The sequence below is a fragment of the Diadema antillarum genome, unplaced genomic scaffold (assembly GCF_040938485.1).
Source record: "Diadema antillarum isolate AM-2024a unplaced genomic scaffold, OU_Dant_1.0 seq00001946_RagTag, whole genome shotgun sequence".
Taxonomy (NCBI): domain Eukaryota; kingdom Metazoa; phylum Echinodermata; class Echinoidea; order Diadematoida; family Diadematidae; genus Diadema; species Diadema antillarum.
Genome location: NW_027272606.1, coordinates 69,531 through 92,200, shown reverse-complemented (window position 1 = coordinate 92,200; position 22,670 = coordinate 69,531). Strand labels below are relative to the sequence as shown.

Genomic DNA, 22,670 nt, shown 5'->3' with positions numbered 1-22,670 from the left:
GATTTTTTTAAGCATCAAGCAATAGTATATTTATGGCATTTCTTCCTTAATACTAATTGCCGAATTTGGTTCGCAGTTGCATTGCTGAGGAGTTGAATCATGTCACAATTCATTTCTGTAGCCTAAAATACATTTGCACATGTATCAGGAAGTGTAATTTTCATGTCAAAACAGTGCGTGGCCCCAAATCCTGGATTGCCGATGGCTTCTCCGCTTAGCACTAGTAGTAGCACTTTAGCTTTCTATTCATTACGAAACAATAGTCTCCATTCAACGGGGGACGCCTCGAGACGCATCGGGACGCATCGGGAGGGTAGAGGGAAGGAGCTTATTTTGCGGACGCAGCGAGACGGCCACCAGGTAAGCTCCTTTTCGTACATGCAACGGTCCATTTGTGAGGGCTCGTCTTTTACAAGTATACTTGGGAGTTAGCCGACGCTTTGCGACGCTCGGCGGCGCCCGCCGACACGCAGTCTAAACTAGTGATTGTACGCCGTCGCTAACCGTCGCTGGGTGTCCTTTGACGTCGGAAATTGAAAGAAATTTGCAGAAGCGTCGCACCGCGTCGCTCGCCGTCCCTACTTTACCAGGTGCGCCTAAGATAGATGCAAATTGACCCATATGTACGATCTTTTCATCGCACACGGCGATCTCTATTACAGTCCCACATATACAGATTTGTGTAAGTTCTCCACACAAGAAACCTATGGCAAAACTGTGCACAATACATTGCAGTCTGAATGCTAAGTATACACTGTATAAATCTTGATAGAGTACGCGTCCGTGTTGGAAACAGATGACGTACTGATCAAGCGAGGCTATGCGAGGCGCTAGCGAGATCTCTCCGGAGCTCCCTCGTACATCCGATAGCCCCAGAGCCGTTTCCACTTCCGGGTTTTTTGCGATCGCGATCGCAGTCAACAAGATACTTGATATCGATAGCAAAAAAAATAATAAAAAAACATAGGGTCGGCGGAATTTTTAGGGTCGGGCGGGTTACGCCAATACAACAATTTTTTTTTTTGGCCTTATGGCTCATTACTTTTGATCCCTTTGTCCGTTTGTGACCAAACTTGGATGGTAAATGTCCCTTAGGGTGTTGAAGATCATTACAAGGTCAAAGGTCATAAGCAGGTCAATTAACTTCTGGGAGTTATAAAAGATATTAATTCCTTGTACGCGAATGGGCGAGACACAATTTGGCGATTGCCTTGTTTTGGATATCTCAGCCATTTGAAAACCAATTTTCATCAAATAAACATTGAATTCTTCTTAAAATCACATGCTCTTTCATATTTCATAAGAGGTTTCTCATTATCTCACTTAGGAATTTGTGCAAAAAACATGAATCCCCACCTCAACCAGTCCTGTACAGCCCCTTTAAAGGCAACATCCAGCCTGTTCCTGAATTCATCAACAATGAAATCAACAGTGGAACCGGAAGAGAGTCAATCCAAATTTTAAAGAACTTACAGATACTGTACAGATAGGTGTTTGACATTCTTTGTTATTTGTTTTTCCTTTTTATTTGTAGCTTGATATGGTAAGCACAAATTGTGAAATTCACATAAAAACAAACTCATTAATGCTTGATACTCTACAATGGATGCAGTACATTCAATTGTAGCTGAAGCTGGACAGGTTGTGAGTCACTCCGACTTGCAAATCAGATGTATTTGAAACAACACAGTTAGTTTGATGTTGATTGGGCTACTCTGCAAGGTTTGCTGGACATGTGAAGAATGCAGAGAGTTGGATTAGTGATGTGTTCATTAAAATGGATACATTGAGTCATACTCTGCAAATCTACAACGATCACAGAGAGCGTAACTATGAATCACCAGCACGTGACTACTGTACACTGTCTGTTGTACTAACCAAGAGATTGCAAGAGAAAATTATATTCAAGACATACAATTTGTAGTGTGGAAAGGTTGCTTTGTTTTACAAGCGGGAGGCTTTGGGAGAATAAAGAGGGAGATTTTACATGGAAGGAGACAATTGACGTCCAAACTTGTATGGGAGCAGCCACAAATCTATTTCCCTGCTTTTACACACACTTCCAGCATCCCCATTTAACACTGGTGTCATGGTACATGCAGTAATAGTGGCATTTAGAGCTAATACTGAACTCATGGACTATTGTTATTTTGATAAATGAAATGATTATTATATTGTATTGGCTGACATGTCCTCAAATTTAGTAAGCCAAATCATATGGCAAGATCATCACAGTTTTGTCTTATTTCACTCTTAGACCATATGACTCACATGTCATGATTAAGAACTTTATGTTTGTGAGTGAGCTGTAGCCCACTGAAACTCTTCTAATTTTCTCTATCCCTTCTGTTCTGTCTTATTCGCTCTTTTGATGGCTGCTGCTATGTACAAGTAATACATCAAGGTTTTTATTATATTAATGATGTTCAGTATGTTTTTTTTTTATATTTTTTATCACTGGTTGAATAAGAAATGACAATAGCAATAGTACTTTTAATCATCTAGATCACCTAGTAATAGAAGATAGTGTGGGTCTTCAAAATAAATCTCAAGGCTCAATACAAATAAATGAATCAGCACCACTGTAATGCATGAGAAATGCACTTTTCATCTAACATTGTCAGAAACACTTGATTTTAACATTCTTTGTCAGAGATCACACCTGTCAGTTACAAGGTTATTCACTAATCAGCTATTGTACCCACTTATCAGTTGAAACAGCCAATTACACGAAAAGTGACTCTGCACCTCAAAACAAACAAAAAGTCTCCAGACATGAATTTTTAGTTACGACCATATTCTGAAAGAGCAGATTTTAAGCTTTAAAATGATGTATAACTCGAATCAAATGGACTCTTCTAACCTATCTAAATATTGGAAAGAAAGCACAAACTCAGGAAAAGTGTGAACTGAGAAAAGAGGTTCTGAAGTACAGTGTCTATTCAAGCGCTTTAAAATCTTTACCAAATCGGGCTGGCTGTTGGATGAATGGGACAAAAAGCAGGAAGTAAACTACCAGAGTAACAACAATGAAGGGATTATCAGATTAAACTGAAATTAAGCAGGCCTCATTAACACATTCTGTCCATAATTAATGCCAACATTCAAAGCATTAGCACTATCCTTTCAAAAGTTATTAGAGTTGAAATTGAAGAGTGTGGACTAGGTTTTTGTCCCCGCCGAATGAGTTCGAGCAGGGGACTATGAAACGGGCTCCGTACGTGTGTGTGTCCGTGCTAACGAGAGTATGCTTGAGTGGCTAGGAGAACAATAGTGCACAATAGATGGCCTTTATTCCGTCAGGCTTGTGTGGCTAAAATTTTTGCTTGTGTGTCTATTTTAACAAAAGGGAGAACAAAGGGGTAGACACACAAGTATATCACCGTAAGGTCGTCCATGTGTCCGTCCGTCCGTCTGTCCGTCCGTCCGTCTGTGCGTCTGTGAGTGATCAAATTGTTCAATTTGCTACTTCTCTGTCATTTATGAGCCAATTTTGATTCTGTTTGCTCTATATGATAGCACTACATGGGAGCTTTGAAACTTCTACACAGAATTTCAGTTGTGACCTTTAACCTTGACCTTTGACCTATATTGTACATTTTGCTTCAAAATGCTACTCCTTCGCCATTTCTAACCCGATTTCGATTCCGTATGTTTAGTGTGATGGCACTAGGTGAGGGCTTCAAAACTTCTACACAGAATTTATACCTTTGACTTCATTGACCTTTGACCTTGATTTTTGACCTATATTGTACAGGGCAAGTCCAAGATAATATCCCCTCAGATGCTCAAAATTCATCTTGATTTAATCGAAAAGTTATTGATATCATGTTGTAGCCAAAGAGTTAAATTATATATTTCCAGCAAAGAAAATATTGAATTATGCAAATTTATGCATGAAATATGACCTTAATTTGCATAAAGTAAAAACAAACCTTACGTATGGGACAAATTAAAAATATTCATATAAAATCAGTTGAATTTGTCCTTGACCTAGTTCCTTTATGACTTGACATGACCCCTGTATGAGCTAGTATAATTTCCAATTGGTAAGACAAGGTCAGCACATTAATTATGCAAATTATGCACTTTCCCAGAACGAAGTATCCCATATGTAAGGATTTGAGTATGTTTTTTTAAGTTTTCTCTGAAGATTTCTAACATTGACCAATCATACTTCTGGAAGTTCTAATTTATTCATTTTAACTCCAGATTAGCAAAACTAAATGTGGAAATTTAATTAGTCCTTCGTCTTATAACTAATTAAAGTTTGCTTACGTATGGGACAAATGCCTTACATATGGGACATTACATGCCAAGTGAATGGGAAAACCGCCTTTTGACATGGATGCTATACAGGTATGTCCTTACATTTGTTTGGTTAATGGTTATCTTTGCACCTACTCTGAAGGATATGTCTATATACATGTATCTGCCTCTCCTACTCAGCTGACCTCAGGGAGAGTGTAAGAACAGCATTATTGAGTCATTCTATGATTAAGAAAGGAAAGTAAAGAATATTCATTTATTTTCTTATTTTCATTACAGGCTGTGCAGCTGGTCTTCAATTAGCATCCCTCCCTTTAACATTTTGATATTGGATATTTTCTTAATTCAGTAATCATTTTCAACTTTACCTCTCTACAAAATGACTTTGTCCAAGAGAATGGGATTCTCTGAGTGTCATTTTAGGTGCAGTACATTGTTCAGCATGTACTACAGGCTGTACAGCCTCAAAAGGGAAATCAAAATAATTGTGCTTGTGGAGCTCATCAATGACAACATTACAGGTCTTACTGAATAGAAAAATCACTTGAGGTGACAGCAGGTAACTTTATCATTACTAGAGTTGATAGCAAAGGAAAAACCCTACGAGAATACTTTTTATTTTGATATGATGTTTAATATTTCAACTGCACACCCTCAGAATATGTCATGACTTTATCAAGGTCATGAACATGATTTCTGAAAATCCGGTAAAATGAAGACTATAGTTTACATTTACCATGAACCACAATATCAATACTGGTTCTCTGGTTGGAGTGCTAAAAACACAAATTACACAAAAAATAGGGAATTCAATTTTTTTTTTCTATTTTGTGTTTGAGGAGACAGATGTGCTCTGAGACACCTTCATCAAATCATACTTACTTTGTACCCCACATCTACACAATTGTCAACATACATTGCAATCTGGCAGTGTATGATCAAATGAGGTTATTAGAATTTATCAAAATTGTAAGTTTCAGATCAGTGAGTTACTTAAGTGTTTCAAATCTAGAATTACATTTTCTCTTAAGATTTGAATACAAATGATAATCTTTCCTGTTTCACTACACTTTTAAGCATTTATGTATGTACAAAGTATCAACACAAATTTTGTGGTCTTTGGTTTCATAGACTTGAAGCCATGCAATTTGAGAAAAAAAGCCAGCATAGGTACATACATTCTTCTATTCTTTGTTCTACCACGGCTTTTAAAGTCTAAAAGTTTCATTAAAATTTGATTGATTTTGCAGAAGCTAAGATTCACATGGCAAAACATGATGATTACAGAGCAAAATGAATTACTCTTGTTGTTGTGTTTTGTGCTGCATTTCAAACAATTATAAAGCTCTATAAAAACTAAGACAACTTGCAAGGTAAGCCTAGAACTACTGAAAGTACCCACTTCAAACTGTATTTGCAATTTACACTGTACATGACATTTGATTTTACAGTTGAAATTATCAAGACTACAAATTAGTCATGGTACATGTGCACGTATGCTACATCAAGGTCACAAGCTAGAATTCGCACATTTTTTTTTTTCCAATTGATAAAAATATTGACCAGAGGATTACAAATGGGCTAGAAATAGAGTGTCAGTATATACTGTATCTGTATCTATAGACATCATGAGGACAGTGTTAATGCATGACGGAATCCAAACTAAGATATTTAATTGCAAATTGGTAATTACTTTTATTTGTCTTCTTTTAGCTTTTGTTAGGTACCTGAACCCGGAAAGCACCTACTTAGCAGTCTAGTTCATTTGTTAAATGTTGTAGTATGATTTGTGGAACTGAATATGACACTATGGGAAAATTCAAAGTCATTCCCATGAATACACTTGTGCACTAAAGACAAATGTCCCATACGTAAGTTGAGCCATGTCCCATACGTAAGGTGTACTTTCGTTAATTAAACCAACTTCATGAAAAAATGCTTTATTCTTTTGCAATGAAACTTTGCTGAAAGATACTTCAGTATTGTACCTTTCTTCATTTCTAAACAGAACTTGATCAATAAGATACTTTCAGAGAAATTTCAATTCAAACTTTATTTTGAAAAATCCAGTTTTTCTCTGGTCCCATACGTAAGTTGCCATATTTTTCTTAATAAAATAATTAACCCAAGGTCAAATGACATCAAACTTAAACACAATGTTCTTCTCAGGGATACCAGTCATCCTGATGATAAACAGTAAAATCCAAGTGCTCCTTCATTACTTTTCAGAGGTTTGAAATCTCTGAATGTCCCATACGTAAGGTGCGCGATATCTTGGACTTGCCCTCCATTGGCTACAAAATGCTACTCCCGCCATTTCTAACCCGATTTCGATTACGTTTGCTTTATGTGATGGCACTAGGTGAGGGCTTCAAAACTTCTACACAGAATTTTGACCTTTGACTTCTTTGACCTTTGACCTTGATTTTTGACCTATATTGTACATTGGCTACAAAATGCTACTCCTTCGCCATTTCTAACCCGATTTTGATTCTGTTTGCTTTATGTGATGGCACTAGGTGAGGGCTTCAAAACTTCCACAGAGAATTTTGACCTTTGACTTCTTTGACCTTTGACCTTGATTTTTTACCTATATTGTACATTTTGCTACTAAATGCTACTTCCGGCGGGGACATATATTACGCACCGCGTAATTTCTACTTTTCCTTGTTCAGAAATGAAAAAGGGATTCTAAAAACACACCGTTGCACTATTCTACCAAAAATGTTCGAGATAAACTGCTAAAAAAACACACTTTCCTGCCCGTTTTATGATACCAAATTTTAGCATAATGTAAAAGAAGATCCGCTCTTTCAGAAAATATGAAAAAGTCAAGTTCGGCTAGGTTGACCCATTTCACTTATTTTCAGTCCTCACGCAAAATCAGTGTGTGCGATTTTATGTTCGTTTTGAGGTGCAAGGTCACAAATATGCAGACTGTCATAACTGACAAAAAAATAAGTTTTCAAGTTTTATTTAAGCCAGGTGAAACCCAGCAAGAATAAAAAAAAAAAAATGTCAAATGAGGACATCTATGTGACCTGGTGCATGTGCATGTCTCATTGTTGATTGCTGATATGATGAAAGGCAATGCTAATGCAGTCAAGTTTTCAGATTTAACAGACTAGAGGGCAAACAAAATGATGAGCGGTACATTCATTTGACATGTCAATATAATGTCTCCTTCCAGCCATTACAGTAAAAAGTGAGTTTTAATGCATTTTTTTTTTGGGGGGGGGGGAAGGGGGGGGGGGTTGGGGGAGAATCACAAATGTACAGTGTTACAGCTTTATTTTCATGACTGTCTATTTACAGAGTGTGATCCATGCTATGGTTAGTAAGCTGGCTCGAGGGGAGCGTGCCTTCGAAAGCTCATTTGCTGTTCGACTCCAACACACCCTGTCTGAGGAGTGCTACTGGCTGCATCGTGACCTAACTGTTGGCCAAGTCAAGAAGAAATATGAAGCCTACCATCCTGCCATCGAGTGGAAGTAAGCATTAGATGTGAAGGACTAGACTAATCCGTGAAGACTTGGAAATTATGTTATATTAAAACATTACTACCATCAGTCATCCAATTACTGCAAAAAAACAGAAGCTGTAGATTCCACCCCCTATGTACAATCTGTAGATGTGTAATGTGTTGCTTTTGTGGTACCAAGGGGCAAACTCCGTATCAGAGAGTATGAAGAGGTGACATGACCTAAAAAATCTTTCTGCTCTCTTCAAATTGCAATACTGTTGTCTAGTTGAACCAAACAGTGCCCAAATTTAAAGTAACTAAAGACTCTAAAAATCACATCGATTTCATACAGGAAGTTACCGGCAGTTCAGTGCACACAAACCCCTTGCTTCAAATGTCCTGTGTGATACATGTAAATGGCCACTGTACAGACTAGACTAGTCGATTAATACTATGTCAGTCCTGGCACAATTATGTTAGGAACTATTTTTCACTGAAAAAAAAAATACTTAAATCATTGATCTATGTTATCATTTTATTGGGGGTAATAGAGATCCTTTTAAAATTAAATGCCACCTTTTGAATTGTAGAAAAATCACCTCTAATGTATTGTATATGATCCCATGTTTTAAAGGTTGTTTGTTTTACATAACATGCCCGTCCAAGAAGTGTAAAAAAATAATCGCATCAAATTTCAGTCTTCTAGTTTGTGCTAAAGTGGCAAAGAATAAGATTACGCTGTAGCCTTATTGCTCTGTTAGGAATGCTATTATATGTTACAGTCTTTATGAGGTACACTGTATAGTGTTTGAATAAAAATGCACAACACCCTTTATAAATACAAATGGATAGAATATCTTTAAGCCACACCACATCATAATATTCTGCCAAGAATATTATGATGCTGATTGCATTTTGCACACAAAAACAACAAACCATACTACTCCCATGTCCCATCCTGTCCCGACCCATGTGCATGTGTGGAAAGGCAATCAACTTGTCGAGATGGCCACAGTTCTCAGATGTCATTCATATACCAGGGAGGTGGGAAGAGACCACCTCCCTGCATAAACTGTGCAATTTGACCAGAAACTGTGCATTGGGACACTACCATACTGGTGTGGTTATTTTGTAATATTGCAAATACCGGCAGCTTTAGGATTGCATTATCAAAACAATGAAGTGTTGGATAGTGATTTACAAATGGCATGAATTGGCTGGGTATTATGATTACAATTCTTGTCAGGATGATATTACACATGCTCTCAACATGTGCACAGTGGTCCTGGCCCTGGGTCAGGCAAGGTATTTGGTCTCTCCATTAAAGGGACTGTACAGTACTAGTTGAGGTGGGGATTCATGTTTTGAACATTCGTAAGTGAGAAAATGAGAAACCTTAAAAGTAATATGAAAGAGCATGTGATTTTATGAAGAATTCAATGTTTATTTGATGAAAATTGGTTTTCAAATGGCTGAGATATCCTAAAAAGTGATAATTATAAAAGGTGACAGGCCACGCCTTTTATTAGGATCTCTTTGTTTCACCTTGTTTTTGGATATCTCAGCCATTTCAAAACCGATTTTCATCAAATAAACTTTGATACCCCTTAGAATTGCATGCTCTTTGACATATCATAGAGTGGTTTCTGGATATCTCGCAGAACGCTAAAAGCTAAATCCTCACCTCAACCAGAACTGTCCACGCCCTTTCATGCCAGCCAATATTTCATACTTTTACATTAGTAGCTACACTGTAAGTCATATTGGTTCACATTCTTGTGTTTAATTATTGTGACAATTTCTAATCCCTTAATCTGTCACATTATTGTACTGGGCCCATGTTGCCTGGATGGCGAATCTTATGGCATATTGCGACCCAAACTCATTATTCTTCTCTGACAATGCTGCTGACATGTTGTATTGCTGGCTATTCTTTGAATTTATCAAACATATTTCACCTCAAAAGAGAGTAAATCCAAGCTTAAAGGACAAGTTCACCTTCATAAACATAAGGATTGAGGGAATGTAGCAATATTAGTAGAACACATCATTGAAAGTTTGAGGAAAATTGGACAATCCGTTCAAAAGTTATGAATTTTTGAAGTTTTTGTGCAGTAACCGCTGGATGAGAAGACTACTGCAGTGAGTGAATAACTTAGATGTCACATGCGTACAACAATATAAGGAAAATATAAAGAGAATTTCACAAAATTTAATCTTTTGCAAAAAGTACACATTCCCCCGACTCGTCACCGACAAATGTTATGGGTAATATTATTCCCCCTGCCTTTAGAAAGAGTCAAGTCAAGTGCTCTTTTATTATGCGAAAAAAGTGAAAATATGTTGAATTTTCTTTACATTTTCTTTATACTGTTGTACGTATATGACTCACAAGCTGTAGTAGTCTCCTCATCCAGCGGTTCCAACACAAAAATTTTAAAAATTCATAACTTTTGCATCGATTGTCCAATTTTCCTCAAACTTTCACTGATGTGTTCTACTAATATTGTTGCATTCTCTCAATCCTTATGTTTATGAAGGTGAACTTGTCCTTTAAACTCTGTTAAGTTTAGGGTATATTAGATGTACCACTGTGTATGTAAAGATATGTGGAGGACATACAATGTATGCACGCTATCATTAAAATACATACTTTAATTGATCACTGGTGCTGCAAGCCACAGGTGATCATGTCAATATAGCAACTATACCAAATTGGTGTGCCAACTATGTTTTTCATCCATTTGTTCTCCAAAGCCACAAAAGTATGAAAGGATAGTTCAAACAACAAAGTATAACATCCAATATTGTATTTTATTTTGAAAGAATGATTACGTAATGTCTACATTCTAAGCAGTCACTTTATTACATCATGAGCTATGTGAAGCATTCTTAATGTAAAATGCTTGTAAATGTTTCTTTTCCAAGATATGAGCTGCGTGTGCGATACTTGCCCAAGAGCTATGCTGAGCTGCTGGAAAAAGATAAAGTTTCTTTTTTCTACTTCTATGATCAGGTAAGTTGTTAAACCTTTTGCATGTGGTCAGAAGTTATCCTGTGTAGTTCAAGTTATTGCAAGTTATTGTAGAAGCAGGTATGCATGTAAAAAAAGCTTTAGGTTGTGTTCCATAAATTCAATTTATCACATCTTTTTGGTATGTTCTGTGTGTATCAAACATATGCCTTACTTTTATGGGACCCTCCCCCCCCCCCCCAACAAATCAATTATATAAAATATTGAACCTTATTTTTGTTTCAAGATTCTGCAGATGGAAACTTTAAGTGAATTTCCTCTGGCTGTGGTGGTTGCATATTTTGTTGTAATTGAAACAAACAAGCAAACTTGTTTTTTGTTTGTTTGTTTGTTTGATCAAGTCAAACATCTTATCGCTCGCTTTGTATGGAATCTGAGGGTCCATGTACTCCAAGGCCAGATCTGTCAGGTATAGCTAGAGTCTTTTACGTGTGTTTCTCTTGCTTTGTGTAATTTATACCTTCATAACAAGGTGATATTAAGCCACACTTCCGTGTAACCTGACTGCTGGAGGCAAGATTAGTGGCAGTTTAAAGGGGCAGTGTCTTGTCAGAAAAATTTTGTTTAATTCTTGAAAAGTAGAAATAGGTAAGAGGGGAAGATATGCAATGTAGCAAATCTGACAGTGATATGAAATGATGACTGTTTGAATGTCAGTGTAATCTGAGATCTTTAATAGTGAGAAAGCAGGGGACAGCAGGAACATCAAAATAGCCAGCGTGGTCATGTTTGTTGCTTGTTTGGAGTCTTGTTCTGAAATTTTGTTGTAACAAGACCCTTATGACATGCTTGGTGCATTTGAGCAGAATGCAGGATTGTCCACAGCATTTTTGCAGTGTCATGATCTCAACTTGAGGTTTTGCTCGAGCCTTATTCAGATATGATGATATATTCAGAGGGTATAAAGTCAAATGTGTGGAATCATTGGTATGATGCTTTAGGCAAAGATTTTGTCATGTAAACATTTGAATGTTGGTGCACTAAACAAAGCCTAATATATTTGACAAGAGTTAACCATTGCAGAGTTATCTGCTCATTTTGTACAATTTTGTGCTTGTAGTTTATCAGAGTTATCAGAAATGTGACACAGAGGTTAACTGCAATTATATGTCTTATCTTCTGTATCATAGTTTGTTTTGGAATTGTTCTGTGGACATTTGGACATTCAGATACCCATTCACATAGAACAGTATTTCAAATTGTTTCATTCTTGGTCAATTTCTATTCAGTCAAAACCAACCCTGTTAAATCAAATGGCTACATTTCAGCCAATAGCCATTCCTAAAGCTGAACTTTAGTGTATGCTGAATGAACAAAGACAAAATCATGCAGGCTCACATATGCTGTCAAATTTTGTTCTTTTTAATCCATGTGATGAAGCGATGCTACTGAACCATTGCAATATGGTCTACACTACAAGATATTGTCATTCAATGAATGTGTAAATTATCGACATCATATTAGTGTTGTGGTTACCCAATTTGCAAGTGAGAATGAAATTGTGTGTCTTTTGTGTTGCATGTAGTACCGGTAATCTAAAGTTAATTGTAATCAAGTATGCATTATCAGGAATGTATGATTCATTTTGGGGAAAGGGATAAACACTGCACAATGTAATGATGTTCCTGTCACAATGACCCTTTTCCCAAAATTGGATTTTGATTTGATATATATACAACTGTATTTGTTTCTGCATTGTCATTGTACACGTGCACACATAGTTGATAGTATATATATTTTTTCAACTCATGTTTTTTTCCAAAAAAGGAGGAACAGTAAGAGGAATAATGATTCCAAGCTACGTACCATTTCCTCTTTCGCCATATCTCACATATCTCAATTATTTTCAGGAGAAAGCTGAAAGCTGTATGCACCGGTGACCTATCCCACAAAACTTTACCCTAATCAGTTCACTGATACTTGAATATCTGTAGTAGATCCAGCTGAGGCATGGCTCTGCCTAAAAAAGGAATACGCACAAAAAGGGCTGAAGAATTGGTCCGCTGGGTAATCGAGCTTGGGTCTGCCTGAACCGCTATGAAGTGTCCGTGGCCGAGCGTTTCATGCCGAAGAACCCGGGTTCGATTCTCTGTGGAGACCAATTTTTCAACTCCTGCTCTTTTTCCAAAAAAGGAGGAACAGCAAGAAAAAAGAAATTCCAAGCTACGCACCATTTTCTCTTTTGTCATATTTCTCACAAACACACACTTATATATGAAGTGTATAAGCTTTTATTTTTTGGAGGGTTTAATTTTTGCAAATTTGGAACTTACAGTTGGATTGTGAATTTAACAACACACAAAAATGTGTCCATGTGCTAGGGTAGCAATGCATTTACAAAGTTGTACATTAGCATCGGCGTCAATTCACGAAAAACAACATCTTGCGAAAATGTCTATGTTCTCATTTGCGAAAATATCTGTGCGAAAATAACAGCGTATACAGTATATATACAGATGTTGAATTTTGTCTTCATTTGATTTACAATGTTTAATAACAGAAGTGTATATGTGGGACAATAGATAATACAGAAGGGCTACAGCTTAGCGTATAGCTTGATTTGCTTGCAGCCCTGATGCATCATGTAAGTATATATACATAGAAAAAAAAATAGAGGTAAAGAATGACTGTCATAGAGATAGGATAGAAGAAAGGGAAGAAGGAAATGAGAGAAAAAGAACAAAAATTATAAACAGTGCTATTTTGCTCTGGGTGAAAATGTATGTGTTATTTGCAGATGCATCATTATGACGTGAGATTTATTTATTTGTTTATTTTTTTTTTTCACTGTAAGGATCAATCCTGGCAGAAATTGATTTCTCTCTTCTAACTAAGCCTGTCACTCAGGTTAAAGTAGGTACTGGGTGAAGCCGTCAATTTAACCCACTGTACTCGTGTGTGTGTGTGTGTGTGTGTGTGTGTGTGTTTGCACAATTCCATGACTACATTGTACAAGTCTTTCTGAATGAGACCTGTGGGAACATCAGGAATTGAACCAGGAATTCAACCAGCAAGACCAAGATATAGAAACCATTGGCTACCACTGGCTGAGCACCCATAAAAGTACATTCAGAGTGGAGTATCATTTGACGACTAGCTTGACTAATCATGTATTGCAAAGCAATTGTGTCTGTATAACTGTTGAAGTGGCTGCAGAAGATATGATCTGTATTCAGTATTTACCGGTATACCTATGGAACATGATCATGCATTGTACTATAGTGCCTTATAATTCCTAGTGTACTGTTAAAGATATTTTATGAGCCTAAAGTGAGAGCATGATCTTCTTTGCTGTGTTACATGTCATTGTACACCTGGGGATTTGTTCTTCAGGCAAAAATCTATCCTCTTGTCTCACAGGCAATGCATGTACTCTATAAAGTACAGGATATCAGGGGAAGTTCTACACTGTACTTCCCCAGTTTGTACCCATTATCATAGCAGAAATACTCATGAGTGTTCAACTGGGGATTGAAAATGTCATTGCCCTTGGTCTGTCTGTGACAACCAGAAAGTGCTGATGCAGTCTGTCTCGTGGGTGTGAGCTGATAATCTTGACAGAGTTGCAACTTTATAGCCCCACAAGGAAGACTGATCGATCAGCAGTGGCATCGTATTTTTAGGCTTGGGCTTGTCTTCCACAAACCCTGGCAGTTTTCTCATTTTTGTTTCAAGTTAAGATTTAGGAGATGTACAGGGGATAAAAACTCACAAAATCCACTAAATATCATGTGGATAGAAATAAAATGATTTTTATCCAAAAGTTATGAAATGGATGATTGTCTGTACAAATGGATGAATTATTGTGCAGAGATTACAACAATGTCATCCAGTCCATTTACCAAATTTTATATTCCTTTTCTCTTCCACCTTTAAAACCCTTTTACACTGGCATATATACATCATTTTGGGGGCAAAATTTGGCAAAGTCCAGATATGCTCAAATACAATGTATGCTTGAATTCTCAGGCAAAATCTGGTTTTCTGATGTTCGCCTGATGAATGATGAGGGTATGCTAACCATATTACAAGCATACAAAGTAACAAAGGGTAGTGCTTATGTAGCATCCATCTAAATAGATGCTGAGCGTATGAAATGAATGACCAGTGAATACCCAGCGTATACATAGCATAATACAGTCATTTGACGATAACATTCTTGTCTATGTTATGCTGCAAATCAAAATATTCAACAATTTCCATCGTATAATTTTCCTATCTTTACCAAAGTCTCTCTTGTAGCATTATTAAAAGGGGATTGATTTTCAATACATTTGGATGTCTCCAAAAGTATTTCATAAAGCGACAATTTCAGAGAGAGGACACTGAAACAATTAATGAAATTTAACACCAATTTGACTTGAAGCCTTACAATCGTGGCGAGTGGTTTGTGTGGTACGGAGACGAACGCAACACGCTGCCTCCCCCATTCTGTATCAAATGTAGTGACCCCGAATGAGAATAGCGCTGGCTCAATGGGTCGGCGAACAACACTCTAGACTACAAGAGTTCTGTGCTACAAATCTCCTGACCCAAAATGGCTGTCCAAGCGAGCCACAAGAACTTCCGAATGGACGCACACTCTCAGTGCACATGCGCATGAAGAGAGGCCAAGAGAGCCACACGTCTTCTGGCCTCTCTCCTCCAATCACCGCAGCTGGCGGTCACAATGTTTGAGGGATGCCAAGTTCAAAAAAATTTTATGAGTGAGATTTTCATGACTCGGCATCTCGGCATGCGAATGTGCGCGCGAGCGAAGGTGTGGGAGGGGTTTTTCTCCCCTGTGGCCTCCCACGGTAGGGAGCTTTTTCAATTTTTAGCTCTTAATGGTGCGATCAGGTGCATACTTAAGTGACTATTTTTTACTTATTTTTAAAGACAAAAGGGAAATATACCTTCATTTGCAACTATCACTTTAATCTTTTGAGCTATACTAATTATTATAGGCCCAAGTTGCAGACTTGGCCCGATGCGTGAGAAAAATGGGTGTCATGCGTGAGATCGTGAGATTGCCCCTAGATGCTTGAGTCTCACGCAGAATGTGTGAGACTTGGTAGCTCTGAATGTTTGTGTATGATGCGTACACACACACACACACACACATGTCTCAGTGGTAGCATTGTCCCACACGTTTATGGATATAGCACCGAGTCTGGCATTGCACAATTGCATGCACAAACTTCGGTCGTTTGGGAGTTTACATACCATTAGGGATGACGATCGACCGACTTTAATGAACAATTTTCACAGGTTCTTTCACTTCTGGGCACACTTACGTATCACCCTATTTTTAAGTACAGGTAATTTGTCATTCAAGCTTCTAAAGTGGCAAAAGAATCATCTATCAGTAGGATTTAATTGAAACAAACAATTCCTAAATTTGAGTTTGTATTTAATTTTGGAACTGAGCCAACTTGTACAAATAGCCAATGAATACAATGTACATCACATGTGCTACAAGCGATTAGCAACAAATGCAAATGTACAAAGTTTGTATCTCCAAATTTTGAAAATGTTAGCATTTGGTGGCTTGACATGCTGTAGTGTGACACGGCCTTCATTGTCATGTACTGAAGTCACATGGCATTCTTTTGTTTTTGCACACAATAGTCTGTTAATAAATCATTAAAGTTATCACATGGTTTGTTTTGATTTCAGCATCCAAAGGCTATAAATTGTACAGCCTATTACAATATAGAATGTAGTTCCTGTAGTATGGTATCTTGATTCCAAGTTTCATATGGTATGGGACAGCTGTACTGTTTGTACTATGCAAGTCAACAACATGCAGTGCTTATTATAACAATGGGACTAGAACCTTTAACTGACATGCGCATGCCACGTAATGATTTGTTTAACTGAATTGATATACAATGGCATTTGACAAATTTGCATCATAAATATATGTTTTCCTGGTTTTGAATGCTTGAGTCTCACTGCAGCTGGCAGACCTATCTACAATGTATTCAAGTTAAAAATGACAAGTTATGTACTAGTTACCTGGTAATAAGTTTCAGTTTTAAGATAGCATGAATACGAGTCACAGGTCAGCAGTCTTGGTTTTCTTTATCTTACTGTTTATGTGAAGAATATTTTGTGTCATTATGTTTAATATACATCTGTACTGTATGATTCTACCTTGATGTGGTAACATTTTTTTTTTCTTCAAAATTTTGTATATTTTCAGGGTGCTGTATATCAAGCTCAAATCATAAATTGTCATTTTGGTTAAAAATGTAAGAATATGTACTTGTTTTATTAGACAGGGCCCATGGTTCTAGCATGGCAAATGTTGCAATTTACCAACATCAGTTAGGGTGAACTGCATTGAATTTCATAGCCAGAGGTTAAAGGGAAGGTAAACCCAAAGAGCAATGTGGATTGAGTGAAAGCAGCAACATTAGTAGAACACATCAGTGAAAGTTTGAGGAAAATCGGACAATCGATGCAAAAGTTATGACTTTTTTAAAGTTTTGGTGATGGAACCGCTGGATGAGGAGACTACTAGAGGAAATGACGTATGAGTGGACAACGATACAAAGAAAATATAAAGGAAATTCAACAAAAATTCACTTTTCTAGAATTATGAAAGAGCAGTGGGCCAACCGCTTTCAGAAAGCAGGGGAAATAATTGCTACCCTTAACATATGTCAATATCAAGTTGATGGAATTTGTAATTTTCATGAAAAATGGATTTTTGTAGTATTTTCTTTATATTTTCTTGGTATTGTTGTCCACTCATACGTCATAATCATAACCTCTAGTAGTCTCCTCATCCAGCGGTTCAAACACCAAAACTTTAAAAATTCATAACTTTTGCATCGATTGTCCGATTTTCTTCAAACTTTCACTGATGTGTTCTACTAATGTTGCTGCTTTCACTCAATCCACATTGTTCTTGGGGTTTATCTTCCCTTTAAGGATAAGCACCCAGATGTCCATGTTTCATCTAATTTAGTAATTAAAGAAATGTTTGCTAAAATATTTTGGATCCAAAAGTTATCCTCAATTGATTGGTTCAGAGAGCCTCATGTGATTAATTATCAACTATTCTTGAATGTTGACATGTTTATACCCTCGCATACATGACGTGTGTAAGGGGGTATATATAGGAATCAGCGTGTGGTCAATCGGGTGGTCGGGCAGTCGGGCAGTCCATTGCAAATCTTGCGTCGCGAACTCCTACAATTTTGAAGCAATTTTTATGAAACTTGTGTTACATGATGACATTGAGGTGTAGATGTGCAAGACATGTTTTTTGTGTTTGTTGGAGAAAGCATTGCCATTGTAACTACAATTTTCTCAAAACCTTGTGGAGGGAACTATTTCCACAGTATTTGAGCAATTTATTTCAAATTTGGTACATGTGTGTATAATGACCTATAGGTGTAAATGCACGACTCACTTTGTGTTTGTACCCGTCAAGGCGCTGCCATGGTAATGGCATATTTTCTTGAAAATCTTCTGGTTTGAATTACTTCCACAATTTTGAAGCAATTGAATTCAAATTCGGTGTACATAATGACATTGAGGTGTAAATGTGTATGACATGTTTTTTTATGTGCTTGTCGGAGGAAAGCGTTGCCATGGTAACCACAATTTCCCCAAAACCTTGTGTCGCGAACTACTACCACAGTATTAATGCAATTTATTTCAAATTCAGTATGTAGGGTCTATAATGATCTACACTGTAGATGTAATATGAAAGAGGCTTTTTGTGTTTGTACCTGATGTGTTGCCATGGTAACTGCATACTTTCTTCAAATCTTGTGGAGTGAACTACTTTCACAATTGTTAAGCATGCAGTCAAACTCACAAGGTACATTGTACTACACACATGTATACACACAGACAGACAGACAGACACATGTTACACGTAACCGTTTATCAAACCCAGGTTCAATTCATCGGGACAAATTCTGCCTGAACACTTCCTCTGTCTGTCATTAATGTCTAAAAATGATAAGTAAATCCCAAGAAATAATTGCAGGGATTTCCTTTCCTTTCCAGAAGGGTTATTTTCTAACCACTTCCAGATAGATTACTTAGTATGCCAATTGTACAGTCTATTACTGGTACATTTGCTGCTACACAGTAGGATGTAGTGCAGGCAGTCTTTATCTAGTGCCACCAGCTTCTAATTCACACACTTTAATACCAGTCCTTCAGTGCTATATGGAGAGTACGTCACCTTCCCCACTTATGGCCCATTCTCTCCCTGTTTGTGCATAGTATGCATGTACTGTAGTATGTGTTTATGTGTGTGACAGACAGTGGAAAAAGGAGGCATGGATTATGTATGAGAAAAATCAGAGCTGCCAACTAGTACTGATTTTCAGTAATTTCTACTGAAATTGGAGAAGAATACTGAAGGTTGCAAGCAAATTACTGATTTTAGAAATCATTGTCTGTAATATATTCTATTTAAATACACTGTTAAGGATTATTGATTTTCACTCCAAAAAGGTGCAAATTACTGATTACTGGAAAATGTGTTAGTCACAGTCAGTGTTGTCGTAATGTGCATGTTGTTAGAATGTTAAGGTTAGCAGTGCTGCCTCTTTATCTGCATTGATAGGTTCATAGGCATACAATGTAGCATACAATATAGTCTTCTTCTAGCGTGTGGCACAATGTGGCTGGTTGATATCGTTTGCTGACTATTGCTAGTCACCTAGGGCGAACCTTGAGGGTCAGCATCATTCGCCTGTTTTCTTGTTTAGATGGGCAGGGGCAGGGAGGTGAGAAGAACGTTTTCATCTCACCTCCCAGGTAGGGGGACCATTTCACCAGATTGGCACCCTGCTCATTGCGATGAATGAATGAAGTGGGATCTTTTACGTGTGTGAGTCATGGGTATCTTGCACACGGGACCTCCATTTAATGTCCTGTCCGAGGGACAGAGTGTTTTTGCCTCTTATTAGAGGGAACGGAATGCTGACACATAACATTCGTCAATGAGACTCAGGAATACGCATAGTGACTTGATATGTACTGTGAACTCTAAAAATATTTTGTGGATTTAAAACTTTACTATGTGAAATGTCATACAGCAAATATGACATTGTGCCTTGCTTTGCACAGTCAGTGCAGGATCCCTCCACAACATAGCATCTACCACATTACTTCTTTCCTATTTTTCTCTTTTTCTATTTACATTTTTGACCCAAAGTATAAAGCAAATATACTCTGCCTTATTTCAAGTTTCTGGTTAAAACTATGAATCTCTGTGCCTCTCAAAGTACTATTCACTTTGAGGATGCACCCCTCATCCATCAGTAAATAGTGCCATATTGGAGTTATGTCTGCTCATAGTTTAACCAGAAATTCTCAATGCAAAGTTTATTTGTATATTGTTTTGTTAAACCTGGTGGATAAATTCAATCTACTATCTCCTGGAGCAAGTCACTCATTCAAGTGTGCACAAAATTTGATGCAAGTCAGGATATTATATCCCTAGTCGAAATCTAAAATTTCACTCTTCATGTGACCAGACAACACTCAGGTTCTTGTCATGGGACCATTGTATTCAAGGTCAGGAAATATACAATTCTGAAATGGAATATTCGCTCAGCAATGGTTGTTTATCAGATTTGTTATGTTATTACAGCCTGATGCAGTGCTGTGTAAAGATAATTGTGTTATTAAAGACACAATATGACTGTCAGTTTAGTATAAAATGAGCTAACAACATTAATTTTGTTGGATGTTGTGCAGGTGCGAAGTGACTACATGAATGATGTGGCAGAACTGGTAGAACAGGACATTTCCCTCCAGCTTGGCTGTCTGGAGATGAGGCGTTTCTTCAAGGACATGCCTCAGATTGCCCTGGACAAGAAGGCTAACTTTGACTACCTGGAGTGAGTCCAGACTCAACAACCAAAGCGGTCTTTGGAATCAACTTATCCCCCCCCCCCCCCCTTTTTGCTTTCAAACAAAAATTATACCACTTAAGTTATGATTGACTTCAAAGATGGAGGCTGTGTGAAAACATGTGATGTAATGGGAGGCAAAGCATTTTCAAATCTCATAGAAATTTTAAATCTTCATTATCTGCCTTGTATGATAGTACAAAATGCTTGATGTGTGTGAACTTGAAGGATATGTGTAGACCTAGGGGCTGTTCCATAAAACCATACGATGGTAAATTTGCAGTCAGTGGTACATTAACTACCATAGCAACGCACTATTTCCAAGACAATCAAAGCCAAGAAATCACTGATGGTAACCATTGATTACAGAGTTACCATTAATTGTAAAGTTACCATCATTTTATGCAACAGGCCTAAATTGTACATCTTCATTTTCTTCTTGAAAATCCCATTATTGGGGGGGGGGGGGGGGTTCTAGGGAGACCAAAATGTGATAGAATATATTTGTACAAATGGGCACCATTCCCAACTGGGGGCTTGGAGTACATAAGGTGGGGGGAGACAGATGAAACCCCAAATTAAGTAATCTTTACAAATCTTCTCTCATGTATGTGTAATTTAGATCAGTGACTGTAGTTTCAAATTTGTGGCAGATCGAGGGGAATGAGCCAGGGGTGTTGGAGGGAGACCAAAGTGGGACCAATCTTCACATTTTCATCTCCTACACTGTGCTTGAAAATACATGGTCAAGCTTTTTTTTACCAAATTTGGCAAGGCTTATCTCCAGGGTAAAAGAATATGTATCTGTGCAAATGGGCACCATGCCCCACCTGGGGGCTCCAAGGGGCACAATGTCCCAAGGGTGTACGGGGGTAGGAAGGCACCCTTAAATTTAAGAAATCTGAATGAATCTTCTGTCTAGGATCAGTTAGTGCTGAATGTAAGTAAATCTTTGACTGTAGTTTCTACTTTGTTCATGGCAAGGATGGGCAGGAAGGACCAACACATTTTCTTCTTCTTCTTGAAAACCATTCTCGAATTTGTCGCTCTGCCCATTGCTTTTTTCCAAATGTGACAATTTATGTACTTCATTTTTTGTTTAAAACTGGAAATACTGTTAAGTAAATGCATTAGTGAGTTCACTTTCAAGGTTATTCATAGTAGATCTAGGGGTTTTAAACCAGGTTTAAACCACCTTTGTGAATTTAGGCCATAGTGTGAAGAAACAAAAGTCGATAAAACTAGAGGATGACATACCATTAATACACTGCTTCAACCACATGGATATACTGTACTTATACCTGATATAGTGTGTTGTGATAGATTTTTGCTTTGATGTGACCAAATACATGTAGCTCTCTATTAGTATGTTCAGAAAGTTTTAGTCTTGTGTAAATATTTATAGTCATGTACAATGTATGTGTTGTGCAAGGTCATTTTCATCTTAGTTTAATTCAGTTTTTAATTCACATTATTTTCATATTCTCGTAGCACATATTATCATACTTTGTCAATTGCAAACAAACAAAATGTATGTATATAAATGTGATATTCATATTAGATGGTAATTGGTCAATGTATAAATCATGGTTAAGGTTGTATAAATATTAGAGAAGTATGATGAGACCTGCAGTATGCTTGTTGAATTGTGAGTCCCTAATTCTCTGTAGTTGTGAAACAAGAAGAATGGATAAGAATATTTAGACCAAATTGGATGATGATAGCACATTGTTAAGACATTGTACTATAGACCTATTAGGAGAACCATGTATTATGGCAGAGGCATACCAATTGCCATTGGGACATTTCTAGTTATATTTTGCTCTCTTTCCATTGATGAATCCCTCTTTTCTCTCACCTCACAATGGTTATTTTCTTTGTGATTTTTTTTTTCTCACTCTGCTTATATATTTGTCTTACAGGAAGGAGATTGGCCTAAAGAGATTCATACCAAAGAATGTCATTGATAATACCAAGGTGGGTGTGGCACTATTCTTCTCTTGTACATTAGAGAACTTTGCTGGCATGTTCT

At 37.3% G+C, this 22,670-nt stretch overlaps 1 protein-coding gene across 3 annotated transcripts in view; it reads left to right on the top strand.

The window, feature by feature from the left end:
- Positions 1-22,670, top strand: part of LOC139713305 (focal adhesion kinase 1-like) — a 124,804-nt gene that overhangs the window by 41,848 nt on the left and 60,286 nt on the right. For all 3 annotated transcript variants that reach the window (XM_071625049.1, XM_071625050.1, XM_071625048.1), the window contains exons 3-6: positions 7,585-7,760; positions 10,661-10,748; positions 20,484-20,626; positions 22,561-22,615. In XM_071625049.1, coding sequence (XP_071481150.1) covers positions 7,585-7,760; positions 10,661-10,748; positions 20,484-20,626; positions 22,561-22,615 — 462 coding nt within the window. The remainder of the gene's footprint in view (positions 1-7,584; positions 7,761-10,660; positions 10,749-20,483; positions 20,627-22,560; positions 22,616-22,670) is intronic.